At 55.0% G+C, this 24328-nt stretch overlaps 1 protein-coding gene across 1 annotated transcript in view; it reads left to right on the top strand.

Annotated features, from left to right (window-relative positions):
• The window catches only part of LOC147095488 (uncharacterized), a 31675-nt gene extending 15148 nt beyond the window's left edge, over window positions 1-16527 (top strand). Inside the window, exons 2-6 of the mRNA XM_085974632.1 lie at window positions 5083-5327; window positions 6312-6675; window positions 12730-12782; window positions 14577-14689; window positions 15734-16527. Of these exons, the coding sequence (XP_085830758.1) occupies window positions 5200-5327; window positions 6312-6675; window positions 12730-12782; window positions 14577-14689; window positions 15734-16512 (1437 nt within the window). The 5' untranslated portion in view covers window positions 5083-5199 and the 3' untranslated portion in view covers window positions 16513-16527. The remainder of the gene's footprint in view (window positions 1-5082; window positions 5328-6311; window positions 6676-12729; window positions 12783-14576; window positions 14690-15733) is intronic.
• The last annotated feature ends 7801 nt before the right edge of the window (window positions 16528-24328 follow it).

Below are 24328 nucleotides of genomic sequence, written 5' to 3'. Positions count from 1 at the left end.
GCCAGCACCGAGCGGGAGCTGAATGTACAGCCTGGGCAGGTGGGGGCCCGCACCGAGCGGGAGCTGAATGTACAGCCTGGGCAGGTGGAGGCCAGCACCGAGCGGGAGCTGAATGTACAGCCTGGGCAGGTGGAGGCCAGCACCGAGCGGGAGCTGAATGTACAGCCTGGGCAGGTGGGGGCCCCGCACCGAGCGGGAGCTGAATGTACAGCCTGGGCAGGTGGGGGCCCGCACCGAGCGGGAGCTGAATGTACAGCCTGGGCAGGTGGAGGCCCGCACCGAGCGGGAGCTGAATGTACAGCTTGGGGAGGTGGAGGCCAGCACCGCGCGGGAGCTGAATGTACAGCCTGGGCAGGTGGAGGCCAGCACCGAGCGGGAGCTGAATGTACAGCCTGGGGAGGTGGGGGCCAGCACCGAGCGGGAGCTGAATGTACAGCCTGGGGAGGTGGAGGCCCGCACCGAGCGGGAGCTGAATGTACAGCCTGGGGAGGTGGGGGCCAGCACCGAGCGGGAGCTGAATGTACAGCCTGGGGAGGTGGGGGCCAGCACCGAGCGGGAGCTGAATGTACAGCCTGGGCAGGTGGAGGCCCGCACCGAGCTGGAGCTGAATGTGCAGCCTGGGCAGGTGGGGGCCAGCACCGAGCTGGAGCTGAATGTACAGCCTGGGCAGGTGGAGGCCCGCACCGAGCGGGAGCTGAATGTACAGCCTGGGCAGGTGGGGGCCCCGCACCGAGCTGGAGCTGAATGTACAGCCTGGGCAGGTGGAGGCCCGCACCGAGCGGGAGCTGAATGTACAGCCTGGGCAGGTGGGGGCCAGCACCGCGCGGGAGCTGAATGTACAGCCTGGGCAGGTGGAGGCCAGCACCGAGCGGGAGCTGAATGTACAGCCTGGGCAGGTGGAGGCCCGCACCGAGCGGGAGCTGAATGTACAGCCTGGGCAGGTGGGGGCCAGCACCGAGCGGGAGCTGAATGTACAGCCTGGGCAGGTGGGGGCCCGCACCGAGCTGGAGCTGAATGTACAGCCTGGGCAGGTGGAGGCCAGCACCGAGCTGGAGCTGAATGTACAGCCTGGGGAGGTGGAGGCCAGCACCGAGCGGGAGCTGAATGTACAGCCTGGGCAGGTGGAGGCCCGCACCGAGCGGGAGCTGAATGTACAGCCTGGGGAGGTGGAGGCCCGCACCGAGCTGGAGCTGAATGTACAGCCTGGGGAGGTGGAGGCCCGCACCGAGCGGGAGCTGAATGTACAGCCTGGGGAGGTGGAGGCCAGCACCGAGCTGGAGCTGAATGTACAGCCTGGGCAGGTGGAGGCCAGCACCGAGCGGGAGCTGAATGTACAGCTTGGGCAGGTGGAGGCCCCGCACCGAGCGGGAGCTGAATGTACAGCTTGGGCAGGTGGAGGCCCCGCACCGAGCGGGAGCTGAATGTACAGCCTGGGCAGGTGGAGGCCCGCACCGAGCGGGAGCTGAATGTACAGCTTGGGCAGGTGGAGGCCCCGCACCGAGCGGGAGCTGAATGTACAGCTTGGGCAGGTGGAGGCCAGCACCGAGCTGGAGCTGAATGTACAGCCTGGGCAGGTGGAGGCCCCGCACCGAGCGGGAGCTGAATGTACAGCCTGGGCAGGTGGAGGCCCGCACCGAGCGGGAGCTGAATGTACAGCCTGGGCAGGTGGGGGCCCCGCACCGAGCGGGAGCTGAATGCACAGCCTGGGCAGGTGGAGGCCAGCACCGAGCGGGAGCTGAATGTACAGCCTGGGCAGGTGGAGGCCCCGCACCGAGCGGGAGCTGAATGTACAGCCTGGGGAGGTGGAGGCCCGCACCGAGCGGGAGCTGAATGTACAGCCTGGGCAGGTGGAGGCCCCCACCGAGCGGGAGCCTGCAGATTGCTGTTCTCGTCAGTGCCACCAGGGCGAGTATTTCCGATGTCTCAAATGAGTTCGGATTGAGTGAAGCGCCACCAATTAAAGAAAGACTTGCATTTATATAGCGCCTTTCACGACCACCGGACGTCTCGAAGCGCTTTACAGCCAATGATGTACTTTTGAAGTGAAGTCACTGCTGTTATGTAGGAAACGCGGCAGCCAATTTGCGCCCAGCAAGGTCCCACAAACAGCGAGGTGATAATGACCGGATCATCTGTTTTTGTTATGTTGGTTGAGGGATAAATATTGGCCCCAGTACACCGGGGACAGCTCCCCTACTCTTTTTCGAAATAGTGGCCATGGGATCTTTTACATCCACCTGAGAGAGCAGATGGGGCCTTGGTTTAACGTCTCATCCGAAAGACGGCACCTCCGACAGTGCAGCACTCCCTCAGTACAAGCACTGGGGTGTCGGCCTAGCTTTGTGCTCAAGTCCCTGGAGTGGGACTTGACCTTCTGACTCAGGCGCGTGTGCTACCCACTGAGCCACGGCTGACACTGTGAGGCCGGATGGCCGGGTCAGACTAACCCCCGGGAGGGTGCAGGCAGGGACTCGCTGTGTTCGATCCACTGGGACAGACATAATCGTCTCATTCACTGACTGCTCCCGTACGCTGGGGGGGGGGGGAAGGGGGGCAGTGAAACTGAGCACCTGCCACAGGATTTGGACGTCTGCAGAAACTTAGCGGGAGTTGCTTTCATTTAGAACAGGGGCAGCAAGAGCTCCACACACCGAGCAGGAAAGGCCAGGGCTCTATCCCCGGCCTAGTGCTGGGTCAAATGATCTCACCCGATGTGGGCCCGACGAGCAGAGAGGGTCAAGGTCCAATAGTGGCCTTGTGATCTTTAACATTCACGCAAACAGGGTCCTCGGGTTTAACGTCTCATCCGAAAGACGGCCCCTCCGGCAGCGCGGCGCTCCCTCGGTCCGGCCCCTCCGGCAGCGTGGCGCTCCCTCGGTCCGGCCCCTCCGGCAGCGCGGCGCTCCCTCGGTCCGGCCCCTCCGGCAGCACGGCGCTCCCTCGGTCCGGCCCCTCCGGCAGCACGGCGCTCCCTCGGTCCGGCCCCTCCGGCAGCGCGGCGCTCCCTCGGTCCGGCCCCTCCGGCAGCGCGGCGCTCCCTCGGTCCGGCCCCTCCGGCAGCGCGGCGCTCCCTCGGTCCGGCCCCTCCGGCAGCGTGGCGCTCCCTCGGTCCGGCAGCACGGCGCTCCCTCGGTCCGGCCCCTCCGGCAGTGCGGCGCTCCCTCGGTCTGGCCCCTCCGGCAGCGCGGCGCTCCCTCGGTCCGGCCCCTCCGGCAGCGCGGCGCTCCCTCGGTCTGGCCCCTCCGGCAGCACGGCGCTCCCTCGGTCCGGCCCCTCCGGCAGCGTGGCGCTCCCTCGGTCCGGCAGCACGGCGCTCCCTCGGTCCGGCCCCTCCGGCAGCGCGGCGCTCCCTCGGTCCAGCCCCTCCGGCAGCACGGCGCTCCCTCGGTCCGGCCCCTCCGGCAGCGCGGCGCTCCCTCGGTCCGGCCCCTCCGGCAGTGCGGCGCTCCCTCGGTCCGGCCCCTCCGGCAGCGCGGCGCTCCCTCGGTCCGGCCCCTCCGGCAGCGCGGCGCTCCCTCGGTCCGGCCCCTCCGGCAGCGCGGCGCTCCCTCGGTCCGGCCCCTCCGGCAGCGCGGCGCTCCCTCGGTCCGGCCCCTCCGGCAGCGCGGCGCTCCCTCGGTCCGGCCCCTCCGGCAGCGCGGCGCTCCCTCGGTCCGGCCCCTCCGGCAGCGCGGCGCTCCCTCGGTCCGGCCCCTCCGGCAGCGCGGCGCTCCCTCGGTCCGGCCCCTCCGGCAGCGCGGCGCTCCCTCGGTCCGGCCCCTCCGGCAGCGCGGCGCTCCCTCGGTCCGGCCCCTCCGGCAGCGCGGCGCTCCCTCGGTCCGGCCCCTCCGGCAGCGCGGCGCTCCCTCGGTCCGGCCCCTCCGGCAGCGCGGCGCTCCCTCGGTCCGGCCCCTCCGGCAGCGCGGCGCTCCCTCGGTCCGGCCCCTCCGGCAGCGCGGCGCTCCCTCGGTCCGGCCCCACAGGGAGTGTCGGCCTGGATTATGGGGGCTCGGGTCCCAGGAGTGTGTCCCTCGAACCCACAACCTTCTGGCTCTGAGGGGACAGAGTGACCAAGCCAAGCTGACATTGCAAAGAAAGAAAGACTTGCATTTCTAAAGCGTATTTCACAACCTCAGGACATCCTGAAGCACTTTACAGCCAATGAAGTACTTTTGAAGTGTGGTCACTGTTGTAATGTAGGAAACGCGGCAGCCAATTTGCGCACTGCAAGGTCCCACAAACAGCAATATGATAGTGACCAGATAGTCTGGTTCCTTAGTGATAATTGAGGGATAAATATTGGCCCCAGGACACCGGGGCGAACTCCCCCTGCTCTTCTTCCAATAGTGGCCGTAGGATCTTTTACATCCACCTGAGAGGGCAGACGGGTCCCTCGGGTTTAACGTCTCATCCCTCAGCACTGCACTGGGCGTGTTGGTCTAGAATGTTGTGCTCCGGTCTCTGGCGTGGGACTTGAACCCACGACCTCCTGATTCAGCGGCGAGAGTGCTGCCCACTGAGCCATGGCTGAGGGCTCAGTACCACACTGCACAATGAAGTTAGTGCTCCAAGCCCTATTGTCTGTCTATATTCTCTGGAGCTTGGAAGAAAGAGAGGTGATCTCATTGAAATGTACTGTATACAATCCTTCGAGAGCTTGACAAGGTAGATACCGAGGGATTGCTTCCCCTGGATGGAGAGTCCAGAACTAGTGGTCATAGTCTCGGGATAAGGGGTCGGCCATTTTAGGACTAAGATGAGGAGGAATTTCTTCACTCAAAGGGATGCGAATCTTTGGAATTCTCTACCCCAAAAGGGCTGTGGATGCTCAGTCGTTGAGTATATTCAAGGCTGAGATCGATAGATTTTTGGACTCTAGGGTACGGGATATGGGGATCGGGCTGGAAAGTGGAGTTGAGGTAGAAGATCAGCCATGTTATTGAATGGTGGAGCAGGCTCGAGGGGCCGAATGGCCGACTCCTGCTCCTATTTCATATGTTCTTTTACAGTTATGGCTCATCCCCAGTCAGTGAGAAACGGCTGATACTTTTATATAAAAAAAAAAAAAGTAATCGATGCTTATATGTGTGTTTATTTTTGCAGTGTTCCAGGAGATCCTCCAGCCTAACCGATGATCAGTGTCGCCCCCGGGGCCCTCCGAGAATTCGCAACCCCGCCACAGCCTGAGCTTTTCAGGCGCTCTTTCCCTCTCTCCGAGCCATGGACGAAGAACTGGAGCTGGCAGCCGAGCCCCTCATCGCTCCGTACGTGACCCTACGCAGACCGCGCATTCACCAAGCCTGCGTAGAGTCAGACCACACCAAGAGACGGTGTCAGACGCTGTACAGGTAGGAACCGGCTGTCACAGTGTTAGATACACTGTCCTTTCCCCCTCTGGGACCGGGTGTCACAGTGCGTTAGATACACTGTCCTTTCCCCTCTGGGACCAGGTGTCACAGTGTTAGATACACTGTCCTTTCCCCCTCTGGGACCGGGTGTCACAGTGCGTTAGATATACTGTCCTTTCCCCCTCTGGGACCGGGTGTCACAGTGCGTTAGATATACTGTCCTTTCCCCCTCTGGGACCGGGTGTCACAGTGCGTTAGATACACTGTCCCTGCCCCCTCTGGGACCAGGTGTCACAGTGCATTAGATACACTGTCCTTTCCCCCTCTGGGACTGGGTGTCAGTGCGTTAGATACACTGTCCTTTCCCCCTCTGGGACTGGGTGTCAGTGCGTTAGATACACTGTCCTTTCCCCCTCTGGGACTGGGTGTCAGTGCGTTAGATATACTGTCCTTTCCCCCTCTGGGACTGGGTGTCAGTGCGTTAGATACACTGTCCTTTCCCCCTCTGGGACTGGGTGTCAGTGCGTTAGATATACTGTCCTTTCCCCCTCTGGGACTGGGTGTCAGTGCGTTAGATATACTGTCCTTTCCCCCTCTGGGACTGGGTGTCAGTGCATTAGATACACTGTCCTTTCCCCCTCTGGGACTGGGTGTCAGTGCGTTAGATACACTGTCCTTTCCCCCTCTGGGACTGGGTGTCAGTGCGTTAGATACACTGTCCTTTCCCCCTCTGGGACTGGGTGTCAGTGCGTTAGATACACTGTCCTTTCCCCCTCTGGGACTGGGTGTCAGTGCGTTAGATATACTGTCCTTTCCCCCTCTGGGACTGGGTGTCAGTGCGTTAGATACACTGACCTTTCCCCCTCTGGGACCGGGTGTCACAGTGCGTTAGATACAGGGTCAATAAGAGTCCGCAACTTCCTTGCGTGTCTGAACTTGCTGCTCGGTTCCGTCTGAACTGGCGTGTTTCTTCTCTCCTTCCAGTCCCGCTGGCCCAGTCAGAGGAGGGATTGAGCTGCCCACCGTGTTGGAACCACGCCACGGCACCCCGCTGGCCGGACTGCCCCGACCCAGGCGGGCCGACGAGCACTCCGCCTTCCCTCAGGCCAGCGCCCTAACGCCTGTCTCGGAGCTGCTCCACCCCGCCCTCTTGCCACCCCGCGCCGGGCGACGGCAGCGGGGCACCACCAGGCGCCGGAGGCCGCAGCGAGTGGCAGCGGAAGGCTCCCCGCTGGAGCGGGAGGCCGGCAAGGTCCTCTCCGTCGCCTTAGAGAACTGCCTCCACGCCGACAACCGGGAGCCTGCGGCAGCCGTGCCGGAGAAGCCGAGCAGGACCGCCAGCAACGGGGTGAGTTATCCCCACAGTGGGGGACTGCACTGCTTTCAGCACGTTTGCAGGGCGGTTCCGAGTAAAGCTCCTGGTTTAAACGGGTTGGGGTCGAGCAACATTCTGAGCTGGACCCATTTACGCGCCTCCCATCATATGTCCTCCCTCCCCCACTTCATATCGTAGAACAAGGGAAGCCCATTCGGCCCAAATTACCTGTGCTGACCCTTCGAATTAGTCCCACTCCCCCGTTCTTTCCCCATAAACCCTGCAAATTTGTTTCCTTTTTTTAAAGTATCAGATTCCCTTTTGAAAGTTACTACCTGCTCCCACCGCCCTTTCAGCAGTGCATTCCAGACCGCACCAACTCGCTGTTTAAAAGCAATACTCCTCATCTCCCCCCCCCCCCCCCTCCTCCAATGCCCTCTGGTTCTTTTGACAATCACCTTAAATCGCTGTCCTCTGGTTACCGACCCATTGAAACAGTTTCTCCTTATTTGCCCTCATCAAAACCCTTCCATAATTCTGAGCGCCTCTATTAAATCTCTGCTCTAAGGAGAACAATCCCGGCTTCTCCACATAACTGAACTCCCTCATCCCTGGTACAAATCTGCTCTGCACCCTCTCCAAGGTCTTGACATCCAATTCTTCCTCAAGCTCCGCTCCACGCAACTGCCAGCCGATGTCCCCGTGTGTTGCCGCTAACCGGAACCCCGTCTGTTTCTAGGCCACTGTGGCAATTAAGCAAATTTAACACAAGGGAAGATGGTTGTGGTGGTTGGATGTCGATCATCTCAGCCCCAGGACATCGCTGCAGGAGTTCCTCAGGGCAGTGTCCTAGGCCCAAACATCTTCAGCTGCTTCATCAGTGACCTTCCCTCCATCATAAGGTCAGAAATGGGGATGTTCGTTGATGACTGCACAATGTTCCACACCATTCACAACTCCTCAGATAATGAAGCAGTCTCTGCCCGCATGCAACAAGACCTGGACGACGTTCAGGTTTGGGCTGATAAGTGGCAGGTAACATTCGCGCCACAGAAGTGCCAGGCAATGACTGTCTCCAACAAGCGAGAGTCTAACCACCATCCCTTGACATTCAATGGCATTACCATTGCCAAATCCCCCACCATCAACATCCTGGGGGTCACCATTGACCAGAAACTTAACTGGACCAGCTACATAAATACTGTGGCAACAAGAGCAGGTCAGAGGCTGGGTATTCTGCGGCGAGTATCTCACCTCCTGACTCCCCAAAGTCTTTCCACCATCTACAAGGCACAAGTCAGGAGTGTGATGGAATACTCTCCACTTGCCTGGATGAGTGCAGCTCCAACAACACTCAAGAAGCTCGACACCATCCAGGACAAAGCAGCCCGCTTGATTGGCACCCCATCCACCACCTTAAACATTCACTCCCTCCACCACCAGCGCATCGTGGCTGCATTGTGTACCATCTACAAGATGCACTGCAGCAACTCGCCAAAGATTCTTCGGTAGCATCTCCCAAACCCGCGACCACTTCCACCTAGAAGGACAAGGGCAGCAGGCGCATGGGAACACCACCACCTCCAAGTTCCCCCCCAAGTCACACACCATCCTGACTTAGAAGTACATCGCCGATCCTTCATCGTCGCTGGGTCAAAATCCTGGAACTCCCTCCCTAACAGCACTGTGGGAGCACCTTCACCACACGGACTGCAGCGGTTCAAGAAGGCGGCTAACCACCACCTTCTCGAGGGCAATTAGGGATGGGCAATAAATGGCCTTGCCAGTGACACCCACATCCCGTGAACGAATAAAAAAAAAAAAAAAAAAGCAGCCTCCTGGTCAATAACTGGCTCTTTTTCAGTATCTAGAAGATATGGTTTAACCTCCATAGCAGAGTTTGACATTTGGTAATGTGACGGGTACATGTTGAAATTCAAATTAACTTTCAAAAGGTATTTGGATAAATACATGAGGGGGGAAACATTTGCAAGGGCCAGCACCGGCACGATCGGCTGAATGGCTTCAGTCATAGAGTTATACAGCACAGAAAGAGGCCCTTCGGCCCATCATGTCCGTGCCGGCCATCAAGCCCTGTCTATTCTAATCCCATTTTCCAGCATTTGGTCCATAGCCTTGTATGCAATGGCATTTCAAGTGCTCATCCAAATGCTTCTTGAATGTTGTGAGGGTTCCTGCCTCTACCACCCTTTCAGGCAGTGAGTTCCAGATTCCAACCACCCTCTGGGTGAAAAAGTTTTTCCTCAAATCCCCTCTAAACCTCCTGCCCCTTACCTTGAATCTATGCCCCCTTGTTATTGACCCCTCTACTGAGGGGAAAAGTTCCTTTCTATCTACCCTATCTATGCCCCTCATAATTTTGTATACCTCAATCAGGTCCCCCCTCAGCCTTCTCTGCTCCAAGGAAAACAACCCCAGCCTTTCCAGTCTTTCTTCATAGCTGAAGTGCTCCAGCCCAGGTAACATCCTGGTAAATCTCCTCTGCACCCTCTCCAAAGCAATCACATCCTTCCTATAGTGTGGCGACCAGAACTGCACACAGTACTCCAGCTGTGACCTTACCAGCGTTTTGTACAGCTCCATCATAACCTCCCTGCTCTTATATTCTATGCCTCGGCTAATGAAGGCAAGTATCCCATATGCCTTTTTAACCACCTTATCCACCTGTTCTGCTGCCTTCAGGGATCTATGTACATGCACACCAAGGTCCCTCTGATCCTCTGTCCTTCCTAGGGTCTTACCATTCATTGTGTATTCCCTTGCCTTGTTAGTCCATCCAAAATGCATCACCTCACACTTTTCAGGGTTAAATTCCATTTGCCACTGTTCCGCCCATCTGACCAACCCATCTATATCGTCCTGTAGCCTGAGGCTTCCCGCCTCGCTGTTTACCACCGCACCAATTTTCGTGTCATCTGCGAACTTACTGATCATACCTTTTACATTCACATCCAAATCATTAATGTAGACCACAAACAGCACCGATCCCTGCGGTACCCCACTGGACACAGGCTTCCAGTCACAAAAACAACCTTCCACCATCACCCTCTGCCTTCTGCCACTAAGCCAGTTTTGGATCCAATGTGCCAAGGCACCCTGGATCCCATGGGCTCTTACCTTCCTGACCAGTCTCCTATGTGGGACTTTATCAAAAGCCTTACTGAAATCCATGTAAACCACATCCACTGCACTACCCTCATCCACACACCGAGTCACCCCCTCTCAAAATTCAATCAAATTGGTCAGACATGATCTTCCCTAATTAATCCCTGCCTCTCCAAGTGGAGACCAATTCTGTCCCTCAGAATTTTTTCCAATAATTTCCCTACCACTGATGTTGGGCTCACTGGCCTGTAATTCCCTTGGTTTATCCTTACTGAATAATGGTACTACGTTAGCTGTTCTCCAGTCCTCTGGCACATCCTCTGTGGCCAGAGAGGTTCTGAAAATTTGTGTCAGAGCCCCTGCAATCTCCTCCTTTGCCTCACATAGTAGCCTGAGATACATCTTGTCCGGGCCTGGGGATTTATCCACTTTTAAGCCTGCTAAAACCGCTAGTACCTCCTCCTCTCGATGCTAATATGTTCAAGTATATCACAGTCCCCCTGCCCGATTTCTATGTCCACATCGTCCTTCTCCATAGTGAACACAGATGCAAAAAATTCATTTAAAACCCCACCTGCATTCTCTGGCTCTACACACAGTTTGCCACTTTGGTCCCTAGTTATCCTCTTGCCCATAATATACTTATAAAACACCTTAGGATTTTCCTTTATTTTGCTCGCCAGTGTTATTTCATGGCCGCTCCTCGCTCTCCTCTAGGTCTTTAGTCCTTTGTATCTGCCAAAAGCCCCCCTTTTTTTCCTAATCCATTCTCGTATATCCCTTGACATCCAAGGTTCCCTGGGCTTGTTGGTCCCACCCTTGACCTTTACGGGAACATGTTGCCATTGTACTCTCTCAATTTCCTTTCTGAAAGACTCCCATTGCTCCTATGTGGATTTTCCTTCAAGTAGCTGATCCCAGTCCACATTGGCCAGATCCTGCCGTATCATATTAAAATCGGCCTTCCCCCAATTTAGAACTTTTATTTCCGGTCCATCCTTGTCCTTTTCCATGACTACCTTAAATCTCACCGAATTATGGTCACTGTCACCAAAGTGCTCACCTACTAACACTTCTACCACTTGCCCGGCCACATTCCCTAGAATTAGGTCCAGTACTGCCCCCTCTCTTGTAGGACTTTCTACATGCTGGCTCAAAAAGCTCTCCTGGATGCACTTTAAGAATTCTGCACCCTCTAAGCCTTTCACGCTCTGACTATCCCAGCTAATATTGGGGAAGTTGAAATCCCCCACTATAATTACCCTATTATTTGCACACTTCTCTGAGATTTGCCTACATATCTGTTCCTCTATTTCCCCCTGACTGTTTGGGGGCCTATAGTACACTCCCAGCAAAGTGCTAGCCCCCTTTTTGTTTTTAAGTTCAACCCAAATGGCCTCATTAGAGGAACCTGTTAATATATCATCCCTCCTTACAGCAGTAATTGTCTCCTTAATTAATATTGCGACACCCCCTCCTTTTATCCCCCCCCCCCCCCCCTGTCTCGCCTGAAGATTCTATACCCTGGAATATTGAGCTGCCAGTCCTGACCCTCCCTCAACCATGTCTCTGTGATAGCAACAATATCGTACTCCCATGTGTTCATCAACACCTTCAGTTCATCCACCTTATTCGCAAGACTCTTTGCATTAAAATAAATGCCATCCAGCCTTGCCCTACTCCCTTGTGCCGTTACATATTTGCTCTGCCTTCCAGTCTGACTTATTTTTTCCTCTATATTTGGCTGTACATCACCCCCTATTATTGCTCCACTCTGTATCCCATCCCCCTGCCAAGTTAGTTTAAACCCCCCCGAACAGTGCTAGCAAACCTCCCCGCAAGGATATTTGTCCCGTTCTGGTTCAGGTGCAACCCGTCCGACTTGTACAAGTCCCACCTTCCCCAGAAGCAGGCCCAGTGATCCAGGAAACTAAAGCCCTCCCTCCTGCACCAACTCTTTAGCCACGCATTCATCTGCTCTATCCTCCTATTCCTATACTCACGAGCACGTGGCACCGGGAGTAATCCAGAGATTACAACCTTTGAGGTCCTGTTCTTTAGTCTGCTGCCTAGCTCCCTAAATTCTTGCTGCAGGACCTCATCCCTCTTCCTACCCATGTCATTGGTCCCAATGTGAACCACGACCTCTGACTGTTCACCCTCCCCCTTCAGAATGCCCTGCAGCCGTTTAGTGACATCCTTGACCCTGACACCAGGGAGGCAACAAACCATCCTGGAGTCAGTCTACGGCCACAGAAACGCCTATCTGTTCCCCTTACGATAGAATCCCCTACCACTATTGCTCTCCCACTCTTTTTCCTCCCTTCCTGAGCAGCAGAAGCACCCCTGGTGCCAGGAAGTTGGCTGCTGCTGCCTTCCTCTGGTAAGTCATCCCCCTCAACAGTATCCAAATCCTGTGCTACATGATTCCAGTACTATGAGTGCAAGCATCAGCCGTGGCCCAATGCGACTCGCGCTCTCTCTTCTCCCCTCGAAGGTCATGGGTTCGAACCCCACACACAGCAGAGACTCAAGCCTCATAATCCAGGGAGCTGAGGGAGCGCTGCCGGAGGGGCAGTACTGAGGGAGCGCCGCACTGCCGGAGGGGCAGTACTAAGGGAAAGCCACACTGTCAGAGGGGCCGTCTTTCAGGTGAGACATTCAACCTGAGGGCCCCGTCCGCCCCCTCGGGTGGACGTAAAAGATCCCACAACCACTATTGGAAGAAGTTGGTGGGAGTCCTCCCCAGTGTCCTGGGGCCAATATTTATCCCTCAATCAGCATCACAAAAACAGATTATCGGGACGTTTAGCCACACAGTTTGGCTCCATGTGTACGGGGCTCGGTCCCACATGGGTGAGGTGAGCTCACTCAGCACAGATGGGAGCTGCTGAAATCTGCCTGGCGTTTTCAGTCGAACTGCTGTCGTCCTGTGACTCACCCCTGTCTCTCTCTGTCCAGGTGTCATGTGGCAATTCCAGGCCCTGTCCGGAGACATCGCCGCCGAACCGATGGTAAGCAAATCCTTTCTTTCCTTCATTGATTTTCAACTCTGACCCCCGTGCTCGATCCCTGATCCAGTACTGAGGGGGCACTGCACTGTCGGAGGGGCAGTACTGAGGAAGCGCCGCACTGTCGGAGGGTCAGTACCGAGGGAGTGCTGCACTGTCGGAGGGGCAGTACTGAGGGAGCGCTGTACTGTCGGAGGGGCAGTACTGAGGGAGCGCTGCACTGTCGGAGGGGCAGTACTGAGGAAGCGCCGCACTGTCGGAGGGGCAGTACTGAGGGAGCGCTGTACTGTCGGAGGGGCAGTACTGAGGAAGCGCTGCACTGTCGGAGGGGCAGTACTGAGGGAGCGCTGCACTGTCGGAGGGGCAGTACTGAGGGAGCGCTGCACTGTCGGAGGGGCAGTACTGAGGGAGCGCTGCACTGTCGGAGGGGCAGTACTGAGGGAGCGCTGCACTGTCGGAGGGGCAGTACTGAGGGAGCGCTGCACTGTCGGAGGGGCAGTACTGAGAGCGCCGCACTGTCGGAGGGACAGTACTGAGGGAGCGCTGCACTGTCGGAGGGACAGTACTGAGGGAGCGCCGCACTGTCGGAGGGGCAGTACTGAGGGAGCGCTGCACTGTCGGAGGGGCAGTACTGAGAGCGCCGCACTGTCGGAGGGGCAGTACTGAGGGAGCGCTGCACTGTCGGAGGGGCAGTACTGAGAGCGCCGCACTGTCGGAGGGTCAGTACCGAGGGAGTGCTGCACTGTCGGAGGGGCAGTACTGAGGGAGCGCTGTACTGTCGGAGGGGCAGTACTGAGGGAGCGCTGCACTGTCGGAGGGGCAGTACTGAGGGAGCGCTGCACTGTCGGAGGGGCAGTACTGAGGGAGCGCTGCACTGTCGGAGGGGCAGTACTGAGGGAGCGCTGCACTGTCGGAGGGGCAGTACTGAGGGAGCGCTGCACTGTCGGAGGGGCAGTACTGAGAGCGCCGCACTGTCGGAGGGACAGTACTGAGGGAGCGCTGCACTGTCGGAGGGACAGTACTGAGGGAGCGCCGCACTGTCGGAGGGGCAGTACTGAGGGAGCGCTGCACTGTCGGAGGGGCAGTACTGAGAGCGCCGCACTGTCGGAGGGGCAGTACTGAGGGAGCGCTGCACTGTCGGAGGGGCAGTACTGAGAGCGCCGCACTGTCGGAGGGGCAGTACTGAGGGAGCGCTGCACTGTCGGAGGGGCAGTACTGAGGGAGCGCTGCACTGTCGGAGGGACAGTACTGAGGGAGCGCCGCACTGTCGGAGGGGCAGTACTGAGGGAGCGCTGCACTGTCGGAGGGGCAGTACTGAGAGCGCCGCACTGTCGGAGGGGCAGTACTGAGGGAGCGCTGCACTGTCGGAGGGGCAGTACTGAGAGCGCCGCACTGTCGGAGGGGCAGTACTGAGGGAGTGCCGCACTGTCATATGTGCCATCTCTCTGATGAGACGTTCAACCTGAGGGCCCCGTCTGCCCCCTCAGGTGAAGTAAAATCCCGCAACAATACTGGAAGAAGAGGGGAGTTCTCCCCGGTGTCCTGGGGCCAATATTTATCCCTCAAGTAACACACTGATCTAGTCATTATCCCTTGCTGTTTGTGGGATCTTGCTGTGCACACATTGGCTCCTGCCTTTCCTACATTACAACAGTGACCGCACTTCAGCAGCACTTCATTGGCTGTGAGGCGCTTTGGGACATCCGGAGGTCGTGAAAGGTGCTATATAACTGCCAGACTTTCTTTCTTGCCACATTTCTGACTAGTTTCTTGTGTCTCTCTCTCCCGCCCTCCTAGGCCTTCTCCAGGGTCGGACGCTGCATCCCGGGTGATGAGCTCGGAGAATAATGAGGACTCCAAGCCCAGTACACGCAGCCCCCTGAGGGAGCGTGCGGATTACAGTCCCCCAGGTAGGTCAGCACTCCCCCGTGGGGTTGGGGGGGGGGGAGAAGCGGGCGACCAATCACAGATCCGCAATCCCCACGACCTCGGGAGGCATCTCGCAACAACCAGTGCCGGCATAACCTCTGGCCTGAACTAGTCCTGTACTGTGGGTCCCCATTCAATCCCAGTGCGTTTGTGGAGCAGGGGGCTGTGTGATTGACCCCAGTGCCTTTGGTTATGCTGGGGGTGGGGGGGGGGGGTCGGTCTGTGTGTTTCGGTCTGTGTGCGTTTCTGTCTGGTCGGTCTGTGTGCGTTTCTGTCTGGTCGGTCTGTGTGCGTTTCTGTCTGGTCGGTCTGTGTGCGTTTCTGTCTGGTCGGTCTGTGTGCGTTTCTGTCTGGTCGGTCTGTGTGCGTTTCTGTCCGGTCGGTCTGTGTGCGTTTCTGTCCGGTCGGTCTGTGTGCGTTTCTGTCCGGTCGGTCTGTGTGCGTTTCTGTCCGGTCGGTCTGTGTGCGTTTCTGTCCGGTCGGTCTGTGCGCGTTTCTGTCCGGTCGGTCTGTGCGCGTTTCTGTCCGGTCGGTCTGTGCGCGTTTCTGTCCGGTCGGTCTGTGCGCGTTTCTGTCCGGTCGGTCTGTGCGCGTTTCTGTCCGGTCGGTCTGTGCGCGTTTCTGTCCGGTCGGTCTGTGCGCGTTTCTGTCCGGTCGGTCTGTGCGCGTTTCTGTCCGGTCGGTCTGTGCGCGTTTCTGTCCGGTCGGTCTGTGCGCGTTTCTGTCCGGTCGGTCTGTGCGCGTTTCTGTCCGGTCGGTCTGTGCGCGTTTCTGTCCGGTCGGTCTGTGCGCGTTTCTGTCCGGTCGGTCTGTGCGCGTTTCTGTCCGGTCGGTCTGTGCGCGTTTCTGTCCGGTCGGTCTGTGCGCGTTTCTGTCCGGTCGGTCTGTGCGCGTTTCTGTCCGGTCGGTCTGTGCGCGTTTCTGTCCGGTCGGTCTGTGCGTGTGATTCTCTCTGTCTCTCTCTCTCTCTCTCTCTCTCTTTCTCTGGATCCCAGCCTGTAACTCACTCACTTGTCTTCCTGCAGGCATGGCTGGAGCTCGTACGCCATCCCCCAGCAGCCACGAGCCCTCCCCATCCAGCCCCCCATTGCCCTCCGCCAGTCCCCCACCGCCCTTCCTGTACGGCCGCTGGAAGCTCTCCCCCTTCATTCGCACGGTCCGGTCCAAGTTGGAGAGCTTCGCTGGCATCTTTCTCTCTCCCGTCCGCAACCACCTGACCTGGTCGACCCCCAACCCCGAGCCCGCCGGGGGCACGACCCCTGACCCCTCCGCCGGGGTGTGCGAGGAGGCTCCTGTCACCGGGTGTGAGTGTGAGGGGGCCGCCCCCTCAGCGGGCTCCGAGCCCCGGCTCCTCCCCGCCCAGAGCGGGGTCAACATCCAGGTGAAGATCGCCATCTCCCAGCCCCCCGGCCTCCCGCCCTCTCCGTCCACCCCCAAGCTGCAGCAGGCCAGGCGGCGCTCCCTCCGCTGCCCCCCCTCCCTGTCCCCCCAGCACCGCCTCAGCCGCAGCCGATCCTGCCCCGACCTGCCCGCCTGTCCGCCCCCCCGCCACCTCCCCCCTCGCCCCCCTCCGCCCCGGCACCGGCGCCACACGGTGGGCGGGGCCGAGCCCTCCCGGGAGCTCTTCCGTCCGCCCCCGGCCCTCCTCTGCCTGCGTAAGGAGGTCTTCCCGGCCTGTGGGCCCTCCTCCCCCCTCCCAGACCCCCGCCTCACCAGTCCCTGCTCGCCATCGCAGCCACAGCCTGGCCCCGGACACAGGGAGAGCACCGCCGGCAGACACCAAGGGGCCTCGCCATCCAGGTAACTACTCGTAGAGCTTCAGAGGGATGGGAGATGAAGGGAGGGGAAGTATAAGAATTAGGAACAGGAGGAGATCCTTTGAGCCTGCTCCACCATTCAATGAGATCATGGCTGATCATCGACCTCAACTCCACTTTCCCGCCCGATCTCCACATCCCTTGATTCCCCTCGAGTCCAAAAATTTATCCATCGCAGCCTTGAATATACTCAAAGACTCCGCATTCACAGCCCTCTGGGGCAGATAATTCTAAAGATTCACAACCCTCTGAGTGAAGAAAATCCTCCTCATCTCGGTCCTAAATGGCCGACCCCTTATCCTGAGACTATGCCCCCTAGTTCTAGACACTCCAGCCAGGGGAAACAGCCTCTCGGCATCTACCCTGTCAATCCCCTTCAGATTCTTATGTTTCAATGAGATCACCTCTCATTCTTCTAAACTCCAGAGAGTACTGGCCCATTCTACACAATCTCTCCTCATAGGACAGCCCTCTCATCCCAGGAATCAATCGAGTGGTGAACCTTCGTTGTGTCGCCTCTAAAGCAAGTATGTCCTTTGTAAGATGTGTGGAATCACCCCTCACCCTGTCCAACAGGTTATAGAGTTCGGACTTGAGACTCGGGAGAAATTACACCAGACACACGGGTTCTGCCTTTAACCTTGTATCGTTCCGAAGACAGATTCGAAACCCCAACCACTATTTGAGCAGTCCACCAATAATGTTACAGGAAATCATACATGCAACCACCCACTGATGATTGGTCCAGCGTTGATTGTAGCTCCTCGTAAGCGAAAAGACTGGCCAGGCCCCTCCTTTCGACTGCAGCCTGATCCTCGTAGGCGAGATGACTGGCCAAACCGCCACCTTTCCGACTGCAGTGCCGATATTCTTTAGCCACTGTGTCCAGTATGATTTGGACAGGTTGGGTGATTGGGCAGATGCATGGCAAATGCAGTATAATGTGGATAAATGCGAGGTTAGCCACTTCGGTGGCAAAAACAGGAAGGCAGATTGTTATCTGAACGGCAATAGATTGGGGAAAAGGGGAAGTGCAACGAGACCTGGGTGTCCTTGTGCACCAGTCGCTGAAGGTAAGCATGCAGGTGCAGCAGGTGGTTAAGAAGGCAAATGGTATGTTGGCCTTCATTGCGAGAGGATTCGAGTACAGGAACAAGGATGTCTTGCTGCAGCTGTACAGGGTCTTGGTGAGACCACACCTTGAGTATTGTGTGCAGTTTTGGTCGCCTTATCTGAGGAAGGGTGTTCTTGCCATGGAGGGAGTGCAGTGAAGATTCACCAGACTGATACCTGGGATGGCAGGAATGACGTATGTGGAGAGATTGGGTCGATTGGGCTTATACTCGCTGGAGTTTAGAAGAATGAGAGGGGATCTCATTGAAACTTATAAAATTCTAACAGGACTGGACAGACTAGATGCAGGAAGGATGTTCCCGATGGCCGGGGAGTCCAGAACTAGGGGTCACAGTCTAAGGATAAGGGGTAAGCCTTTTAGGACAGAGATGAGGAGGAATTTCTTCACCCAGAGAGTGGTGAACCTGTGGAATTCTCTGCCACAGAGGGTGGTGGAGGCCAGTTCATTAAATATATTCAAGAAGGAGTTGGATATATTTCTTGAGGCTAAAGGGATCAAGAGGTATGGGGAGAAGGCAGGGACAGGGTACTGAATTTGGATGATCAGCCATGATCGCATTGAATGGCGGAGCAGGCTCGAGGGGCCGAATGGCCTACTCCTGCTCCTATCTTCTAAGTTTCTATGTTTCTACAGCTTTCCTTGCCTTTTGCAGTAAACCAATCATTCCGAGATAGTGAAATGTTCCTCTAATGTTCGGTCTGAGCTGTTTGAGCAGTCAAACGTTCACATTAACACATCCTGTGTCGCTATCCATTAGCTGTCTTTATCACAGCTCAAAATTGTTCATTCACTCCTAAAGTTTACAAAAGTGGTAGAAAAACCACTTGGTTATGGTTCATGGGTTACGTCGTATTCTGCATTTCAAAACTTCAAAGGTTTGACTTCTCCCCTTTAACCTCTGAAAAGTCATCAGAGACACCATGTTTGCAAAACTAAGGGGGGGGTTCTTTATCTCTGTTGTTTATCAAAGCAAATTCCATGTCGCCTTATCAGTGACAACTTTATTTTTCACTTTGGGGGGGAAAAAAACCTTTTGGCCTGGCAAAGCATTTCAACATATATTGAAATTAAGAATTAAGGGTCTGTGTATGTCTACACCTTTCTCAGATAAGGAGATCAAAACTGTGCACAGTACTCCAGGTGTGGTCTCACCAAAGCCCTGTACAATTGTAGTAAGACTTCTTCACTCCTGTACTCCAACCCCCTTGCAATAAAGGCCAACATGCAATTTGCCTTCCTAATTGCTTGCTGTACCTGCATGCTAACTCTGTGTTTCCTGTACGAGGACACCCAAATCTCTCTCAACACCAACATTTAATCGTTTCTCACCATTTAAAAAGTATTCTGTTTTTCTATTCTTCCTACAGAAGTGAATAACCTCACATTTCCTCACATTATACTCCATCTGCCACTTTATTGCCCTCTCACTTAACCTGTTTATATCCCTTTGCAGGCTCTTTGTGTTTTCCTCACATTACTTTCCCACCTAGCTTTGTATCATCAGCAAACTTTGGATACATTATACTCAGTCCCTTCATCTAACTCATTAATATAGATTTTAAATAGCTGAGGCTCCAGCACTGATCCTTGCGGCATCCCACTCGTTACAACCTGCCAACCTGAAAAAGATCCGTTTATCCCTCCCTACTCTGTTTTCTGTCCGTTAACCAATCCTCTATCCATGCTAAAATATTACCCCCAACCCCATGATCCCTTATCTTGCGTTTTTTATGTGGCACCTTATCGAATGACTTTTGGAAATCCAAATATACTACATCCACTGGTTACCCTATATCTACCCTGCTAGTTACATCCTCAAAAAAACTCTAATAAATTTCATAAATCCATGCTGACTCTGCCTAATCATGTTATGATTTTCTAAGTGCCCTGTTACCACTTCCTTAATAATACATTGTTCAAGAAAGGGTGTAAGGACAATCCTAGTAACTACAGACCGGTCAGTTTAACATCAGTGGTGGGTAAAGTTTTAGAAACCATAAGCAAAAAATTAAGGAGCCAACATGGATTTGTAAAAGACAGATCGTGTTTGACTAATTGAATTTTTTGATGAAGTAACAGAGAGGATTGATGAAGGGAATACAACGGATGTTGCCTATATCGATTTTCGGAAGGCGTTTGACAAAGTACCACATAGAAGGTTGGCTAACAAAATTGAGGCTCCTGAAATAGGTGGGTCAGTGGCAGCTTGGATAAGGAATTAGCTTAAGGACAGAAAACAGCGAGTTGTGGTAAATGGCTGTTTTTCAGACTGGAGGATGGTAGACGGTGGTGTTCCCCAAGGGTCAGTGCTGGGGCCACTGCTTTTTTTTGATATATATAAATGACCTGGATATTGGAATACAGAGTAGAATTTCTAAATTTGCCGATGACACCAAACTTGGTGTGGCAAACAGTGAGGATGATACCAATCGACTGCAACAGGACATAGGCTAGCAGAATGGTCAGACAAGTGGCAGATAGAATTTAATACAGAGAAGCGTGAGGTGATGCATTTTGGCAGAAGGAACAGGGAGAGGCAATTTACACTTAATGGCACAGTTTTAAAGAGTGTGCAGGGACAGAGGGACCTGGGAGTTAATGTGCAGAGGTTCCTGAAGGTGGCAGGACATATTGAGAGAGTGGTTAGCAAAGCATATGGGATCTTGGGCTTCATAAATAGAGGTATTGAGTACAAAAGTAGAGAAGTTATGCTGAACCTTAATAAAGCGCTGGTTCGGCCACAACTGGAGTATTGCATCCAGTTCTGGTCACCACACTTTAGAAAGGATGTGAAGGCAATAGAGAGGGTGCAGAGGAGATTTACCAGAATGGTTCCAAAGATGGGAGATCTGAGCTACAAGGACAGGTTGGAGAAGCTGGATTTGTTTTCGTTAGAGCAAAGGAGGTTGCGGGGTGATTTGATCGAGGTGTACAAGATTATGGCAGGTTTGGATAGGCTAGACGGGGAAAAGCTGTTCCCACTAGTTGACGGAACAAGGACTAGGGGACACAGATTTAAGGTTTTGGGCAAGAGATACAGGGGGGACGTGAGGAAAATCTTTGTTACACAGCGAGTGGTGAGGACCTGGAACTCGCTGCCGATGGAAGTGGTGGAAGCGGAGACACTCAATGCTTTCAAGGAGAGACTGGATAGGCACTTGAGGGAAATAAGCTTGCGGGGGAATGGGACTGACTGGATTGCTGTACAGAGAGCCGGCACGGACTCGATGGACCAAATGGCCTCCTGTGCTGTTATGACTCTGACATTGTAGCATTTTCCCGGCGACTAATGTCAGGCTAAGTGACCTATAGTTCCCTGTTTTCTCTCTCCCTCCTTTCTTGAACACCGGGGTTACATTTGCTACCTTTCAATCTGCTGGGACCGTTGTAGAATCTGGGGAATTTTGGAAGATCCCAACCAATGCATCCACTACCTCTGCAGCCACCTCTTTTAGAACCCAAGGATGTAGGTCATCAGGTCCAAGGCGATTTGTTGGCTTTCAGTCCCATTAGTTTCTCGAGTACTTTTTCTCTACTGATATTAATTACTTTAATTTCATCAATCTTCAAGGCTCCTTGGTTCCCCACTACTTTTGCAGAGGGGCGGAGGGAGGGAAGGGGAAAAGAAGGACCCAGGTTCTATTCCTGGGTTGGCCAATTTCACCTGGGGCGGGAGGGTAACAATTGACAGCCCATGAATACCAAGGGGGAGTCGGTGTCTCAGAGAGGATGGGGGGTGGGGGGGGTTGAACTCCGCAATTTGCCTCTAAGCCAGGCAAAGATGCGCCTGGGAGGAGGCCAAAGAGATTGGCTACTTGCAAGGAGCTGGGAGGTCATGACCCTATGACCTGGCACTGTGTCTGGGTGCTGCTCCTCACCTTTGAACTTCAGCCGTTTCCCTTTGTACCCCGCCTTGGTCCACACTCCTTGTTACTGGGTACCTTTTTGGCTGCAGGTGTGCGGCCCACAGTAACCCGTTTTGTACTGGGAAGGGAGGCAGAGCAATTTAAGGAGGGAATTCCAGAGGTTAGGGTCTCGGCAGCTGAAGGCACGGCCGCCAATGGTGGAGCGATTAAAATCTGGGGGACGCGCAAGAGGCCAGAATTGGAAGAGCGCAGCGATCTGAGGGCTGTAGGGCTGGAGGAGGTTACAGAGATGGGGAGGGGCGAGGCCATGGAGGGATGAAACAAGGATGAGAATTTTAAATTCGAGGCGTTGGACCGGGAGCCAGTGTCGGTGAGCGAGCACAGGGGGTGGTGGGTGAACGGGACTCGGTGCGAGTTAGGACACGGGACAGCACAGTTTTGGATGAGCTTAAGGAGAGCGTTGGAATATTCAAGTCTACGGCTCGACGGGATCTGCGCACCCCCTCTCCAAACATCTCGCCAAGGCGCTCCGCCTCCCTCTGAGGAACGAGCTGGGTGGGGTTGCCGTAGGGGGTGGGGGTGCAGTGGGTGCGGTCAAGTCTCTGGAGTGGGAAACCAGACACAGGAGCGCTGGAATAAACGAGTCTAGAGGTGTCAAAGGCACCGATGAGGTTTCAGCAGCAGATGAGCTGAGGCACGGGCGGAGACGGGGCGATGTTACGGTGGCGGAAGAAGGCAGTCTTGGTGATGGAGCGGGCCTGGGCTCGAAAGCTCAGCTCGGGATATTGTCTGCCTGTCATTCTGAGGTGCGGCAGTGACTTAGAAAGGGACTGCAGGGGCCCCAGGACTCCGGGCTGCCCCACCATCTCCCGCCCCACCATCTCCCGCTCCCTCATCCTCTCAGTATCTGGCAGCTGGGGAACTCCCCTTGCTGCCACCTTCAAGCCCTCGAGTAAGCGACAGGCTTTTGAAAGCCAGGTTGCAGCTCTGGCCTTGTGCAGCAGGGGGCTGAGCTTCCGCCCCTGTGTAAGCAGAGGGGAACAGAGTACTGCTGTCACATGCTGGCGGTCACCAGTACTGCAGGAAGACACTTGTTTTTTACCTTCTATTCCTGAGGCATTGTTTCCCTTCACCCCTGCACCTTCAAGAGGTGCCCATACGGGAGTCAGCAGGATATCCAACCATGGGGGCATCACAGCCAAGCCCAATCCTCCCTCCTTCCCCCTCCCCCTCTCTCTCAATTTCAATTCAATTCAATTCAAATCGCTTTATTGGCATGACAAGGTACATCTTATGTTGCCAAAGCATCGAAAAACATTCATGTTTGTACACAAAAATACAGATCTATCCATACAGTGTATAAACAGATATATCCCTGAGTGTATAAATATACTTTCATTTAATTTACATATACTCTTTTCTTATATTTAGTGGTTGTCCCTCTGTTTATGGCAAGCTGTAACATAGTGTGCCGCTAGTGTTACACAATTTCTCTCTTCCCCTAGTAGGTATGGGAGTTTTTGGTCATCCTTCAAATTTCTGAATTCCGGGCATATTTTTGTGAATTTTGGGTAGAAATTCTCCCTTATGCCCTGATATTTTCTACAAGCTGTGAGGAAGTGCATCTCTGTCTCCACCACTCCCTGACGGCAGTGAGAGCATATCCTGTCCTCTCTTGGTAGCCGGGTCTGCCTGTGTCTACCTTTTTCGACCGCCAGGCTATGTTCACGAAGTCTGTACATTGTCACGGTTTTTCTCAGTTTGCTATCCTTTACCATGGTCAGGTAATCAGCCATGTTGTATTGTCTGTTTAGGGCCAAGTAGCAATTGAGTTTGCTTTGGGTTTTTGTTGTTTCTGCCCAATATGACAGATACTTTTCCTTTTGCTTAGCGGCGATTGTGTTGGGTCGAATTCTTTGTGCTACGCTGTCACTGTCCTGGGGCTGGTTATTGTTAGTAGTGTTAGTAGTTACTTCACTGAGTCCCAGGACTAGTTGACTGAGGGTATTCTTCTTTATGATCCTCTCTTGGCATTTCAGGGCTTCGTAATGATAGCATTGGGGGTTGCTCATTTCTAGGTGTTTCCAAAATTTGGTGGCTCTTTTTTGGATAGTGATTATCAATGGATATTGGCCTAGTTCTGCCCTGCATGCATTGTTTACGGTTTTCCTTTGAGTCCGGAGGATACTTTTACAGAATTCTGCATGTAGGATCTCAATTGGGTGTTTGTCCAATTTTGCAAATTCTTGTGTTAGCGGTCCCCACACTTCACTGCCATAGAGTGCAATTGGTTCAATTGCTGATTTGAAAATTTTGAGCCAAATGCCAATTGGGATTTCTATTTGGATTGATTTTTTAATGCATAGAAAGCCCTTCTTGCTTTCTCTTTCAGTTCATTCACAGCCAGTTTGAAATTTCCCGTAGAACTGATTTTTAAGCCCAAGTATGTGTAGTTAGTGGTTTGTTCAATTTTGGTTGTTCCAAGTGTGAAATTTATTTTCGGTCTCTGATGTCTGGATCTTTGCTGGAACACAAGGACTTTGGTTTTTTGGGGATTTATAGTCAGGGCCCAAGTCTGGCAGTACGACTCCAGCAGCTCTCTCCCTCTCTCTCTCCCTCCCCCTCTCCCTCCCCCTCTCTCTCTCTCCCTCCCCCTCTCTCTCTCCCTCCCCCTCTCTCTCCCTCCCCCTCTCTCTCTCTCCCTCCCCCTCTCTCTCTCTCCCTCCCCCTCTCTCTCTCTCCCTCCCCCTCTCTCTCTCTCCCTCCCCCTCTCTCTCTCTCTCCCTCCCCCTCTCTCTCTCT

Source organism: Somniosus microcephalus, unplaced genomic scaffold, assembly GCF_052327205.1.
Source record: "Somniosus microcephalus isolate GS21.2 unplaced genomic scaffold, FLI_Smic_1.0 unresolved_chr1, whole genome shotgun sequence".
NCBI classification, from domain to species: Eukaryota; Metazoa; Chordata; class Chondrichthyes; order Squaliformes; family Somniosidae; genus Somniosus; species Somniosus microcephalus.
Note: the sequence above shows the minus strand (reverse complement) of the source record. Positions and strands in the feature narration are given on the sequence as shown.